This window comes from Chiloscyllium punctatum, chromosome 23 (genome assembly GCF_047496795.1).
Source record: "Chiloscyllium punctatum isolate Juve2018m chromosome 23, sChiPun1.3, whole genome shotgun sequence".
Taxonomy (NCBI): Eukaryota; Metazoa; Chordata; class Chondrichthyes; order Orectolobiformes; family Hemiscylliidae; genus Chiloscyllium; species Chiloscyllium punctatum.
The window spans coordinates 84,299,169-84,314,129 of NC_092761.1; the positions used below are offsets into that span (position 1 = coordinate 84,299,169).

A 14,961-nucleotide genomic window follows, 5' to 3' on the forward strand; every position below is an offset into this window, starting at 1 on the left:
CATAATATTAAAAATGCGCTAGAGCTGCCCCATTCAAGCTACGAGGGCGGGAATCACTTTATAGCCAATACTTAACCATATAAGTTCTTCAATTGTGTTAAAGCCAATTTACATTGAAGAAATGCGCATTATAGCAGAACTGGCTGTATCTAATTAGGCTGTGTGACAAAACATTCTAAATTTCATCTTGCCTACTATAGAAAGCTCTGAATCTATACCTCCTTGTTATCGGATCACCAGCTAGGTGAAACAACCTTTTTTTAAACTTTCCTAAAAGATCATTTGGAAACCTCAACAGCCAGTCTTGATTACTCCACATTTTATTGCATCTCTGCACTTGGTACGATTTTCAGCATATAGCATCCATCTAAAAAGTTATCCATAATGTTGAAGAAAGCATTTAGATGCTGTTTTCTACACAAGTTCACGATGCAAGCATGTATTCTCATCAAATTCACAGATTATTTACCAAGTAATTTTCCTAATAAAAATTAGAAACAAATTTATAAATTGCTACAAAAAATTATAACTGTGTGCATTTAAACAAGTCAAATTCTGATTACATGAAATATTTGCGCATTATAAAAATGTGCTTTGTGCCAGTTTCAGTTTTGCCTAATGAATGCAAATCACCAAGAATGGAAACTAAGGTTTGAAACACAATTTGAATTTGATTATACACTGTATAAAGTTTCCTGTCACTTAAAAATCAACTATAGAAGTGCAGGTCCCCATGTTGGACAGAAGACCAGTCAGCTTCTTTCCCCAAAAAAAATTTTTCAAAAGAGTAAGCTGGATCCAAATGTCCTAAGTATTTTAGTTTGCAATAATTGACTAGTCCATTTGTTCAAACTTCCCAACCTCTTGGCAGGTAAAATATATAGGAATAAACATCATATACAGCTTAAGTAGGAAATATTTTGTTGGAAGTTTAAAGGTAACTTGCAACAAGCTTTAGTGATTAGATAAGATTAACATCTGACCTGGGAAGTACTTGTGCCACTTCTCACTTAATGCATCATCTACAGATTGAGATGTGGGAAGATGGGTGGTGGCATTTGTTCCTTTGTTCCAAATCCACTGCGAAGGCAAGGGAATAGTGTTGGAGGAAAGTAAAGACCCACTGTTCTGGGTCCTTGACATGGAAGTATACACAGACAAAGGCACACTATTGCTGGGAGGTGGGACATTGAGGGTCTGTGCTGTGGAAAAAAGAGGTGACTGTTGCATTCCCAATGATCCAAGAACACAGAGAACGCTGTTAAGATCATTGGTAATTTTTTGAACGGAGTCACTGAGATACTGTATGTTGGCACGTTGAGCAAAGGACAACTCGTTCTTTAAATCTGCTGTGAGAAGAACAAAAGATAATTCAAAATGTTCAAGTCATGAGAATTAAAATTCTTAGAACTTTTTTTTAATCAACCTGTTCAGAGATGATATGACCCACCTTTGGAGAAGGTGGCACTTGAAATTGGGCCTCCCATTCCAGAGTTACAGACACTATCACTGCACAAGAGCCCCATTATTTTTTTGAAAGAAATGATTTTCCCAAATGACCTTAAGTGAAGACAGTATCAGGCTCAATTGCAAAGTTCCCCTCAGTAACTGGCAGTTGAGCCAGGGATTTTTGTTTGGGAGCATAAGCTATCTGAAATACTAGCATTCGGAAAAGTTGAGATTTCATTCAGGAACAACATGTCTATCTAATGCTAGTCGAGGAGTGTGGCACTGGAAAAGCACAGCAGGTCAAGCAACATCCAAGAAGCAGGAGAATCGACATTTCAGGCAAAAGCCCTTCCTGATGAAGGGGTTGCGCCAAAAACGTCAATTCTCCTGCTCCTCGGGAGCTGCCTGACCTGCTGTGCTTTACCAGCGTCACACTTTTCGAGACTGATCCCCAACATCTGCAGTCTTCACTTTCTCCTATCTAATGCTAGACTACAGCCTTACTTGCATTTCACTTGATTCAGTTTGTCACAAATCTTGATCCATCTCTCCTGTCTTCATTTATTGATACAGTGAGGTAAGGAATGCTCAGCTTGTGAAACTGAGAGTGAAATATCCCAATATTTCAAAGCCTACTGCAATTACATTTGTATCTCTATTCAGTTTTGATGAATGGCCATTGTCATAAAACACTGACCCTTTTGCTCTCTAAAGATTTTGCATGATGTGCTGAGTATTTTTAACATGTTCATATTGTATTGTCCAGTGGTTACTGGCCACTTTTAGTGGTCCACTGGTAAAGCAACGTTAAAAATCACACAACACCAGGTTATAGTCCAACAGGATTATTTGGAAACACTAGCTTTTGGAGCGCTGCTCCTTCATCAGGTGATTGTGGAGAATAAGATTGTAAGACACAGAATTTATAGCAAAGGTTTACAGTGTGATGTAAACTTTAAAAATAATTTCTGTGATCTACATATGAAAGAACTGAAACCAACATGGTCAGTCTAAAAATGAGAGACTTAACAAACAATCCGGGTCTTTTTCAATATATAATTTCAGGTACACCACACTGTAAACTTTTGCTATAAGTTCTGTGTCTTACAATCTTATTCTCCACAATCACCTGACGAAGGAGCAGCATTCCGAAAGCTGGTGCTTCCAAATAAACCTGTTGGACTAAAACCTGTAACTTTGTACACCCCAATACAACACTGGCATCTCCAAATCATGACTGGTAAAGCAGGTTATCTACACTCATGGAAGGCAGAAGAACATTAAATGGTCAACAAAGAAAGAATGAAAGGTAAGACAGCTAAAAAAGTCATATTACAGACACACAAGATCAATGCAGAAATAAATTTGGTAATTGTAACTAGAATGTGCAGTGGGAATATTGCTTATTACAGAACTAACAATGCTTGTTTTTGAGCTCACTTTTCTGCTGAGGTGAATTGATGCTGGCAATGCTGCTGATGTCATCAGAGTCTGTAAGGTCAAAAGTCACTGCTTTCTTGTCCCCTGTGCCTTTTGGTGCTTCTTCATCTGAAATCTAATGGATTGAAAAGTTTAAATTCACACAATCTACAGCAGGCAAACATTTTAAAAATACAATTTTCCTTCTGTGTGCTCAGTTAGCAGGTTTCAGGTGGGGTGATACCACTGGATTAGAATGGGCTAGTTCGTCCACCCATTTTAGGAAGCATAAATTTGGAAAACAAGTGGTGATAGGTCTGGGCTCAGCTGAAACTAATAGCGCTACTATCAAATTTATTCACCGTACAGGCTTGTGTATGCTGTGTCTACTTGTGTAAGGTAGTAAAATGGTACTGCTGCAAGTAATAAGGAGAACAGGAGAAGAAATTAGAAGAGCAATATTTTCAAATTCTTATTCCTGGGAGAAGGAAGTCCAGGTAACATAAAAACACAGGTCATTCTGATTCAAAAATGAACATTGCCACTCAATTTTCCCAAAGTTTTCCTTGCAAAAAACAGCAAAGAACCACTTCTCTATGATGCTGGTTCCATTAGAGAAGCTTGGAAACCATCTCTCAGGGCTGAACATTTTCCACCTCTGGATTCATTGAGATGAGCCTTCGGCATTGCAGAGGTATGACCTGAGTCACCTAAGTGAGTTGTGTTCAAAAGATACCCACCCCTTCAGTAAGCGATGATTCCAGCTGATTAAGCTTCTCCTCCTTCTTTTGTAATAACACCTGGCCCTGCCTCATTGTCATTTTCATCTCATCCAGATGTTGGGCTTCCTAAAGCAATACAGAAGAACATGAGCACTGAGCCAAGTACTCAAACCTTTTCACAGGATCATAGAATCCCTAAAGTGGGGAAGCAGGCCATTCGGCTCATCAAGACGACACCGACCCACCGAACAACATCAGATCCACCTCCTATGTTATCACTGTAACCCCGCATTTTCCATGGCTAATCCACTTAGCCTCCACATTCCTGGACATTAGGGACAATTTTCCATTGCCAATCCAGCTAGCCTGCACATCGTTGGACTGTGGGAGGAAACCGGAGCACCCACAGGAAATCCATGCGGACAAAGGGAGAATGTGAAAACTTGGCACAGACAGTTGCCCAAGGCTGGAATCAAATTGTGGATTCCTGGTGTTGTGAGGCAGCAGTGCTAACCACTGAACCACCGTGCCATTCAATTATATTGATAGAATTATTTTTACTTTTAATATTCAATGCTGCACTTGCACCTGCATTACTGACCATCATATTAAGGAATCAACAAAAACAAAAACAAAATCCTTTAGGTTTCACTAAGCCACTGTTTTAAAGTAGCTAATTTATTCCTTGGTGAATGAGTAGGTTCATGTACTTGAATGCGGCACTCAGCCATGAACCTCAGAGTTTCAAACTAAACTCTCACATCAGTGAACATTAATATGCAATCAGGGCAAGAACTGAAATAAGCAGTCATGCTGCCTGTTCAACCTCATTGGATTTACAAAATCATTTGACCAGGGTACTAAATGATCACCAAAACTGGTGAAATCATAATCCAGGAAAAGAAAGAAAATTAAATTGAAAATCTCTCCTAATCTGCTTTCTTTGATCCCTTTAATTGTTTGGAAGAAGCATTTCAACTTTTTGTTGGTTAATATCTATGTATTTCAAACACATCATTGATCTATTGTTCCTTCACAGAAGCTATTTAAATGCATCTCACGGAAGACTCAGAGGGTTGAAAATATGCACACACTGTTAACAGGAGTGTGAATTTTCTGCTTTCATTGGGTGTTCCTTTAGGCTAATCCACTCACCTGTTCCAGGTTTTTGTAGGCATCCTGCAGGATTTGACTACTCTTTGGATCTTGCACGTCATTCTGTGCTTTTCTGACGTCATGCCTCCACTGCTGCTTAGCCGACTTAAGTGCTGTCTGCCGCTTCCGAAGTGAGCGGGTCTGTCTCATTAGGAATTCTTTGGCTTTATTGATGGATAGTCCTTCAGCAGAGATATAGTACCTTACACTGGGAAAAGTAGAGTAACCAGTCCATTTTAATTTGTAATAGAAGTCATGTAGGTTAGTTTGAATCTTCATAAAATTCACAAGTTTTGAAATCCTTCCAGTTTTGAAATCAAGACTTATTACATGACTGCACTCATCACTGCATGCTAAGATAACTTGGAAACTCTTCATCTCTTACGATTTATAGACTTCCAAAACTCTAACTTTGTGTCATTACAACTTTGAGTTACCTCATCTTCACTGTCAAATCCTTCTTGACACTTGCCGCTTCATATACACCTAAGACCATAATAATAACCATAATAAAACTATAAGATATAGAAGCAGAAACAGGCCATTTAGCCAATCGAGTCTGGTCTACCATTCAATGAGATCATGACTGATCTGAAAATTCTCAACTGCACTTTCCTGCCTTTTTGCCATATTTTCATTTTCCATATTCTCATATTCCCGCCATTTCTCAATTCCCTTACTGATTGAAGATCTATCTTCGCCTTGAATATACTAAAAGTTCCAGCCTCTAAAGCCCTCTAGGAAAGAATTCCACATATTCACTATCCTCACATAAGAAATTCCTCTGCATCTCTGTCCTAACTCTTCACACTGCGGTTATGCCTCTGGTCCTAGTCTCTTCACCAAGCAGAAACAACTTCTCAGCACTATCCTGTCAAGCTGACTAAAAATGTACGTTTCGATAAGGTTGCCTTTCATTTTTTAAACTCCAATAAATACCAACACAACCTACTCAATAAGCAGTTTATGCTCACTTTGGCCTTTCACTTCTGTTTATATATTTAAAGAAGTTCTTGCTGTCTGTCTTGATATTACTTGCAAAATTATCCTCTAAATTTACTTTCTCCCTTTTTTTTCAGCCTTTTTTTGCTGGTTTTTAAAACTTTCTTAATCCTTTGATTTACCTACTGCTAATCTTTGCCACATTGAATTTTTTTTCTTTCAATTTGATACTATCCTACTTCCTTGGATGGTCAATCCCTTTCCTAGAATCCTACCTTCACAGTGGCATGTATCTTTGCTGTGAGTCATTATTTCTGGAAACATCAGCCATTGTTCCTCAACCATCTTTCCTGCTAAACACCTTCCTCAATCCACTCCAGCCAATTCTGCCCTCATCCTTTGTAATTACTATTACTTAAGTTTAACATAGCTGTTTCTGACCCAAGATTCTTACTCTCAAACTGAATGTTAAATTCTACCATGTTATAGTGGTCACCATTTTCAAGGATATCTTTTACCCCAAAGTGACAAAACACACTGATGAGTTAAAGGGGGATTTTCATAAAAGTACTTTGCTCGTGTAGGATTGAACAAAGTGAGAGCTACTCAAAAATTGGCCATATTATAACCACATTCTGGTATGACTTGTCAAAGGCATTCAAAGTTCCAATCTGTGTTCATTTTAAAATATATTTCCTATTGCTTTAAATGGGAATACAAAAACATGGAAATAAACATCCTTGGGACAATGTTGCATAAAGAATCAATGCAAAATATAGGAGTTCTGAACAAGAGGCCTTCCAATGAGTCAAAAAAATGTGGTGCTGCAAAAGCACAGCTAACCAAGCAGCATCTGAGGAGCAGAAGGGTCGACATTTCAAGAATAAGCTCTTCATCAGGAATGGGGGATGGGGGGACACAAGGGAGCTGAGAGATAAATGGGAGGGGGTGGGGCTTGGGTGAAGGTAGCTAGGAAGGCGATGGGTAGATGAAGGTGTGGGGTGATGGTGATAGGTCAGAGCAGAGGGTGGAGCGGACGGGTGGGAAAGAAGATGGACGGGGAGGACAGTTCAAGAGAGTGTTGCCGAGTTGGAGGGTTAGCTCGGGGTTACGTGGATGTACGGGAAATGGGTAGACAGGCAAAATTGACATGGATTCCATGTGGTTGGAGTATCTCAAGGCGAAAGATGAGGTGTTCTTCCTCTAGTTGTTGGGTGGCTAGGATTTGGCCATGGAAGAGGCTCAGGACATATGTGAAATTGGCAGAATGGGAGGGAGAGTCTTACCCAAACTTTACACACTTATCTTCACCATGGACATTCAGTCCTTGTACATGTCCATCTGCCATGATGAGGGCCCCCTAAGCCCTCCGTTTCTTCCTCTCCTGCCGAACCAACCAGTACCCTTCCACTGTACTCATTCGATTGGCTGAACTGGTCATCACCCTCAACAATTTCTTCTTCAAATCCTCTCACTTCCTTCAGACCAAAGGGGTAGCCATGGGAACCCACATGGGCCCCAGCTAAGCCTACCTCTGTCGGGTATGTGGAACAGTCCATCTTCTGCAGCTACACCGACACCATTCCCCACCTTTTCCTCTGCTACATCGATGACTGTATCAGCACCACCTCGTGCTCCCATGAGGAGGTTGAACAGTTCATCAAATTCATGATCACCTTCCACACTGACCTCAAGTTCACCTGGATCATCTCGGACACCTCCCTTCTTTTACTGGACCTCTCCATCTCAATTTCCTTGATCGACTCAATGCAGACATCACTTCAAACCCACTGCCTCGCTAGCTACCTGGACTAAACCTCCTCCCACAACCAACACCCCACCCCGCAAGAACACTATCTCTTACTGCCAATTCCTCCACATCTGCTCCCAGGAGGATCAAATCCATTCCAGAACATCCCAGATAGCCTGTTGCTTCATAGACTGCTTCAGTCCTTGAACCCGATCCCTCCAAGTGCAACAAGGATAGCCCGCTCCTCACCTTCCACCCCATCAATCTCTGAATAAAACACATTATCCTCCGCAATTTCAGCCACCCACAGTCGGACCCCACCACCGGACATATATTTCCTTTTCCAGCTCTGTGGAGGCCATTCTCTCCGTGACTCCTCATTAGTCAACACCTCCCACCAACCCATCTTCCACTCCTGGCACCTTCCCTTGCCACCACAGAGGTGTAAAACCTGCGGCCATGCCTCCCCCCTCACCTCCATCCAAGGCCCCTAAGGATCCTTCCACATCTGGTAGAGATTATCCTGCACATTCATACACCTCCTCTACTGTGTCCTTTGCTGTCGGTGTGGTCTCCTCTACATTGGAGAGACAGAAAGCCAACTTGTGGAATGTTTCAGAGAACATCTCTGGAACATAAATGCTAAACAACCGCACCTCCCTGTGGCCAACCATTTCAACTCCTCGTCCTACTCCGCCAAGGACATGCAAGTCCTGGGCCTCCTCCATGGCCAAATCCTAGTCAACCAACGACTGGAGGAAGAACGCCTCATCTTCCACCTTGGGACCCTCTAACCACACAGAATAAATGTCGATTTCACCAGTTCCCTCATCTCACCTCTCCCACTTTATGCCAGATCCAAACTTTCAACTTGACACCACTCTCTTGACCTGTCATACCTGTCCATCTTCCCATGTATCCACTCCGCCCTCCTCTCCAACCTATCACCTTCACCCCCATCTTCATCTACCTATCACATTCTCAGCTACCTTTTCCCTAGCCCCACTCCCCTCCCATTTATCTCTCAGCCCCCTTGGGCCACACCCTCATTCCTGATGAAGGGCTTATGCCCGAAATGTCGATTCTCCTGCTCCTTGGATGCTGCCTGAGCGGCTGTGCTCTTTCAGCACCACACTCTTCGAATATAAAAATTGCTGTTAAAAACATACACAATAACTTTATTCGCTTTTTTACTTCTGAACATCAAAAGTGGAATAGCCAGTGCTGACATGATGGGCTAAACAGCCTCGTTCTGCACTGTAACAATTACGTGATTCGAAGACATGACAGGAAGCAAAGTGGTCTGAAATTGCTGCATATTCCCCACTTACTTATCCATGCTGACTTCCTCATCTTCAGTTCTGAGAACTGGGGAGCTGCTGCGATTTGGATTCTGAAGATGTTGAAACAAATGAAACAATTTATAAATGGATTTTGTGGCAAATTACAATTGACTATTAAATAAACCAGCTGTTGGAATGCTTGTCTGAAACGTTAAAAATTAATATTTTAGACAATGTTAAACATGCATAAACAAGAAATGGACAGCTGCATTATGATCTCTCAGCAATAAATCTTCATACAACAGATGAGAAGTCAGAGAAATAAGCAAACCCAAAGTAATTTTATTCATTGCATGGATACAGTACAGAAATCCAGTTCCTCAAAACTGCCTGTTTTGATAGTCCAGGAATTGAAGAGTTCAATAGGGTTCCTATCTTACCAGTGTACTGCTCTGACAGTTTCAGTCCATTAATTATTTGGTCAGGGTTTGTAGCACTAAAGTGACCACAATTCAGCTAAACCCAGTATTTTAACTAGCAATCTTACCTAGGCAGGCCATAAGAGTGGATAATTTCAGAAATGACAAACGCTGCCGTGGTAACTGAGGGAATATTTCCCTTCTGAGGCTAGGTGTAAAGGTAGTAATAGTTCTGACCTTCATTTGACTGTGCCACAAATGAAGTAGGAGAGCTTGATACTGATAGCAACGATACATGTGCAAAAATACTTCCTTGTGAACAGAATTAAAAGAAAACTGAGAAACTGAAAATTTGAAAAAGTGCCAACTCTAATGAACGATCTCCTTACAAAATCTGAGCATTTCCACCCATTTCTAAGATTCTGCTATCTATTTTGAGCACTTTTCATTTTTATTACTGATATCCTTTCACTGAATGGGAACCAAAGAAAATGTCTAAATTCAGTATTAATAAGACAGTATAGAACTCCAAACCTCTGAAACCCATAAAACTGCAAAATGTACAAGTCTGATCATCAGTTGAGAAATATGGCAAAATGTGAGGGTATAAAAGTTTAAGAAACTTGGTCTTTCTGGATTAATAAGGCTCAATTTTTAAAAATACAGGGCTTAAAAAGGGGTCACATTTGCTTTAAAATTTCATTCTCACCGGTTTAACGTGTAGGTTTAAATCCTCAATATGAAGTTCATCCTCTTCTGCACCACCAGAGGTTCCGTTGATTACAGGCACTTCCTTTAGCATCTCTTGTTTCTTTTTGATTGTCACCTCCAACTCACTGCAAAATTGTACTTCTTAGAATTAAATTGCATTAAGTACTGTTTGGCTATAGATGTCACATCTTAATACAACACAAGTAATTGTGATTGTGGAGCATTTTGTAATATAGTCTAATCTTTTTTTTAAATAAAGCATTTTAAAAATGCTATGTTATTCTAAGACTTTTCTTGCACATTTCTGACAGACCTTATATTTCAATGTCACTTGAAGAAGTGAAGGCAATTCTCCTGCTGCCTTGGTAAATATTCCTCCTTCAACCAAAATCACCAAGATCAGATCAACTAGGCATTCATCTCATTGATACTGCAGAAGTTTATTATGAATAGAATGATTTCTGCATTTTCCACAGAATTACTTCAGACATTGCACTTCGAATTAATTTGCTATATTTGAAATGCTTTGTGGCCATTCCTGAGAGATGGGATTACGCACTATAATGACAAATCTGCAACAAAATGCAGCAACTCGGAAACCCACACCCCCTGGAACCTTCCTCCCCTTCCCTCTGATTCCAGCCCCTCTCACAACCCCATCTCCTGTGGTGTATTTGCTGTCCCTCCTGACCTTCTGCTCTCCAAAGCTGAACGCTCTGTAGTCAGCAAAGGTCTCAGTTTTATCCCTCTGCATCTCCACCACAATAGATTTCAGGCAGGACATAATGTTGAATGTTTCTTCCATCACCTTCGCCTCTGTGCCCATTCTTTGGTTAAGGGTTCTTGTCCTGTCTCACAGACTCCTTTGTCCACCACTATCATTCTTCCTCCACCTTGACCCCTTTCCTATAGCCTTTTACCTGCATTCAATCTGTTCATTGAGAATTGTCGACGTGACATTGGTCATCTCAATTGCTCTGCCCTCCTACCCATTCCAATCTGTCTCCTTGTGAACTGACTGCATCCTATGATCTCAGATCCAATGCTGAATTTACAATTAAGCCTGATGATGAGGGTGGTACTGTTGTTCTCTGGTGGACTGACCTCTACATTACAGAGGCTGATCCTCAATATTTCAGCAAAGTCCTGCAGAGGTCTGAGCAACGCATCCTTGGCAAGATGTGTGGCAAAATTGGGTGAGAATGCAGCGATACCCATCATAATGTCAAAATGATCTTGCACTATCTTTTTTGCTTTTCCCAAGCAGTGTGGTAAGATTGTCAATTGGCAGAGGGGAGATGCAAAATGACAAGGATGAACTCTGATTAAATACCCTGTTATAAACCACAACTCACCCTGTGCATTTTCACACTCCCACTTTATCCAATTCACCAAACGTGACGGATGTCAGAAAAAGTTGCAGGAAATCAGAGCTTCTACCTGGCAGACTCAACTGGCCACTTTCTCTGAACAACATCCATGCTGGACACTGAGCAATATCATCTCAGGACACAATTCAAAGGCACCAGCTGCATTCATCCATTGTCGGTGGACACTGGCATCTGCCAACCCATCATGATCATCCTGGCATAGTTCTTGGAAGGCAGTGCGAAAGGGCAGACTTGTATAGCAGGGAGCACCAGCATCTATCACTGAAAGGCTGTAGCCGGGACACTGTGAGCGCAGGCACCCAGCCAGCTCTCAGACAGGGCCAAGCTACATCTCAGGGTTTGATTTTTTAGTGCTCACTCACTTAGTGCCTACTTACATGCTTAAAGCATCCCATCCTTGCCATATTGTGCCAATTAGTGCTGTCACAGAAACAGGCAGCCTGCATTGATGCTAAACAGTCCTCAGCCATGGCAATATGCAAAGGCCCCATTGGCAAGTGTTCAAATGCAATAAGATCTGGACAATGCCCAGGTTTGAGCTAATAAGTGGCAAGTAACATTGACACCAGATAAATGTCAGACTATAACCATCACCAATGAGAGACAATATAACCACCGCCCCTTGTCATTCAATGGTATTAGCATCACTGAATCATTCCACTATCAACATCCTGGGACTACCACTGACCAGGAACTCAGTTGGACTCACCACATAATCACAGCAGGTCAGAGGCTGGGAATACTGCGGTGAGTAACTCACCTCCTGACTCCCAAAAGCCTGTCCATCATCTACAAGGAGTGTGATGGAATATTTTACACTTGCCTGGACAGCTGCAGCTCCAACAACATTCAAGAAGCTTGACACCATCCAGGTCAAAGCAGCCTGCTTGACTGGCATCATACCCACAAAGAGATAATATAAGTGTAATAAAAAGATGGGGTACTGGGCTAATGGTCGGATACTTGGTAGTGTGGAAGAGCAGAGGGATCTTGGTGTCCATGTACACAGATCTCTGAAAGTTGCCACCCAGGTAAATAGTGCAGTGAAGAAGGCATATGGCGTACTGGCTTTTATTGGTAGACGAATTGAGTTCCGGAGTCCTGAGGTCATGCTGCAGTTGTATAAGACTCTGGTGCGGCCGCATCTGGAATATTGTGTGCAGTTTTGGTCGCCATACTATAGGAAGGATGTGGAGGCACTGGAACGGGTGCAGAGGAAGTTTACCAGGATGTTGCCTGGTATGGTAGGAAGATCCTTTGAGGAAAGGCTGAGGCACTTGGGGTTGTTTTCATTGGAGAAAAGAAGGTTTAGGGGTGACTTGATAGAGGTGTACAAGATGATTAGGGGGTTAGATAGGGTTGACAGTGAGAACCTGTTTCCACGTATGGAGTCAGCTATTACAAGGGGGCATAGCTTTAAATTAAGGGGGGGTAGATATAGGACTGACGTTAGGGGTAGGTTCTTCACTCAGCGAGTCGTAAGTTCATGGAATGCCCTGCCAGTAGCAGTAGTGGACTCTCCCTCTTTATGGGTATTTAAGCGGGCATTGGATAGGTATATGGAGGATAGTGGCTTAGTGTAGGTTAGGTCTGCTTTGATCGGCGCAACATCGAGGGCCGAAGGGCCTGTACTGCGCTGTAATGTTCTATGTTCTAAACATCCACTCCCTCCACCACTGATGCTCAGTAACAACAGTGTGTACTTTCAACAAGATGCACTGCAGAAATTCACCAAAGATCCTCATACAGCACCTTCTAAACACATGACCATTACCAATGAGGGGGACAAGGGCAGCTGTTACATGGGAACACCACCACCTCTAAGCCACGCACCATCCTGACTTGGAAATATATCACCGTTCCTTCACAGTTGTTGGATCAAAGTCCTGGAGTTCCCTCCTTAATAGCATTGTTGGTCAACCCACAGCAGGTGGTCTGCAGCGGTTCAAGAAGGCAGCTCATCACCATCTTCTCAAGGGGAGCAAGGGACGGGCTATAAATGCTGGTTCAGCCAGTGACACTAATCCGACAAATTAATTTTAAAAAAATCTCACACCTGCTCTGCGTGCCAGCATATTACACAGCAAGCAAGCGGCAAATCTCAAAGTCTTAAGGAAGTAGTCCTCACTGAAGTCCATGGAGGCAGCCCTCAGCCAGGGGTCCTGGCACAGTATGTCAAGGGCAGACTCCCATACCAGTCTAGAAAATTAGCCCCAGTCACGGTGTCTGGTCTGCAGATCCATGCCACTGCAGTCCAGGGAATGGGCCATAGTCAGTCCGTTGGCTCTAAGACGGTAACCCCCAGACTTCTGGTAAGGGGGTAGGGCTTATGTAGTCATGAAGGTGTATAGGCACAAGTCAGGGGTCTGGGCACATCTTGCCTGAGGCTGACCAGTCATGCCAGTCCTAGGCCACAGTCAGTCCAACGTGTCCATCTACAGAAACTGAAGGGCAAAGGGCAATTGTAATCAACATTCCACTTCTCCCTGTTGCCATGCCTTCGGTCCTAGGGAAGAATAGCTGGGAGATGGAGTGTAGGTATGTGTGCCTCTCCAGCAGCCCCGATGGTGGCTGGGCCTGGCTTTCCATGACAGCCATCAACCTGACCATGGAGGCAGACAGAGAGTCCCATGACTCACTGCACTGTTGCAGCTTCTGGGCAATGAGGGTCATTGCATCCCATTGCAGAACTTACCTGGCAGAACAGATGTTAATGACCTTCCTCCTGCATTGCTAGCCATTCTTCTGTATCCTGGCAGTGAATCAGTTAGCAATGGCAGGCTAGGCTGGCGGCATGGCCTCCCCTGCTGTTCCTCCAGGAACAGAAATGCTTTCCTTTGCACTACTCCATCCACTGATGTCCACAGCCCTATTGGAAAAATTCAAACCTTTCCCTTCTCCACCATGTTGCCCATCAATGAGTAGGGCAGATTTGAAAAGCCAGTGCCCATCTGAGTGCACTGCACTCTTAAAAGACAACGTGTAATCAAGTGATGTGGTCTTTGGGTGAATACTGCTAAGTGGCACATTGCTGCAAGAAAGCAGAGGTGAGAGATGCCACACGGTAACGAATAAGGTGAGTTCGGTAAGATTATAGAGAGAAAAGTTTCAAGGTATTGTGGCAAACATACCATCCAAAAAAACTTGCCATAACTTAGACTTGGCCAAAAAAAAAGCATAAGATTCAGAACTTGCTATTCTTTGGTGAAGTCCGAGCACTTCTTTCTTTCAATCTCTGCTGAACAAAAGCAAGTTACCTAAGTTTATGCTGGAGTTGCTGGCTTTCTTTCCTGAGTGTGTCAACCTCTAGTTGCAGTTCCACTTGTTGGTCCTGTAGCTTATCCAGGTTCTGGTGAGCCTTCCGGATTGAATCCTGCAATGTGGAGTGCTCACGCTTTGCTTGTTCTACTTCTTGTTTATTTGGTCGTGACAGAAGGATTTCCTGCATGAGGACCAAAAGAAAAATGCACAGAACACAAAAAAAAATTCCAAAAATTTGAAACACTTACCTGAAGGGAAAAATTTATGATCAACATTTAAAAATCCACATAGCTACACTTAATAATTTTGCATCCGTGCTATTTTGTTTCTAAACTTTTATAGGAAGGTGAGGAAGATATGGAAATTCATGTTTGTAGTGGGAAATCTGGAAAAGTCAGGAGCACAGAGGTCTTGCTACATTTCAAGGGCGCATCTTATTAGCATTTGTATTTAAATTAG

At 42.3% G+C, this 14,961-nt stretch overlaps 1 protein-coding gene across 14 annotated transcripts in view; it reads right to left on the bottom strand.

The window, feature by feature from the left end:
- Positions 1-14,961, bottom strand: part of LOC140494195 (centrosomal protein of 164 kDa-like) — a 209,979-nt gene that overhangs the window by 10,888 nt on the left and 184,130 nt on the right. For 11 of the 14 annotated variants that reach the window (XM_072593326.1, XM_072593325.1, XM_072593324.1 and 8 more), the window contains 7 exons: positions 14,499-14,683; positions 9,849-9,975; positions 8,769-8,830; positions 4,746-4,953; positions 3,609-3,716; positions 2,890-3,004; positions 984-1,349 (listed from right to left, as the gene is read on the bottom strand). In XM_072593326.1, coding sequence (XP_072449427.1) covers positions 984-1,349; positions 2,890-3,004; positions 3,609-3,716; positions 4,746-4,953; positions 8,769-8,830; positions 9,849-9,975; positions 14,499-14,683 — 1,171 coding nt within the window. The remainder of the gene's footprint in view (positions 1-983; positions 1,350-2,889; positions 3,005-3,608; positions 3,717-4,745; positions 4,954-8,768; positions 8,831-9,848; positions 9,976-14,498; positions 14,684-14,961) is intronic. The other 3 variants (XM_072593327.1, XM_072593332.1, XM_072593335.1) reach the window with 3 other exon arrangements.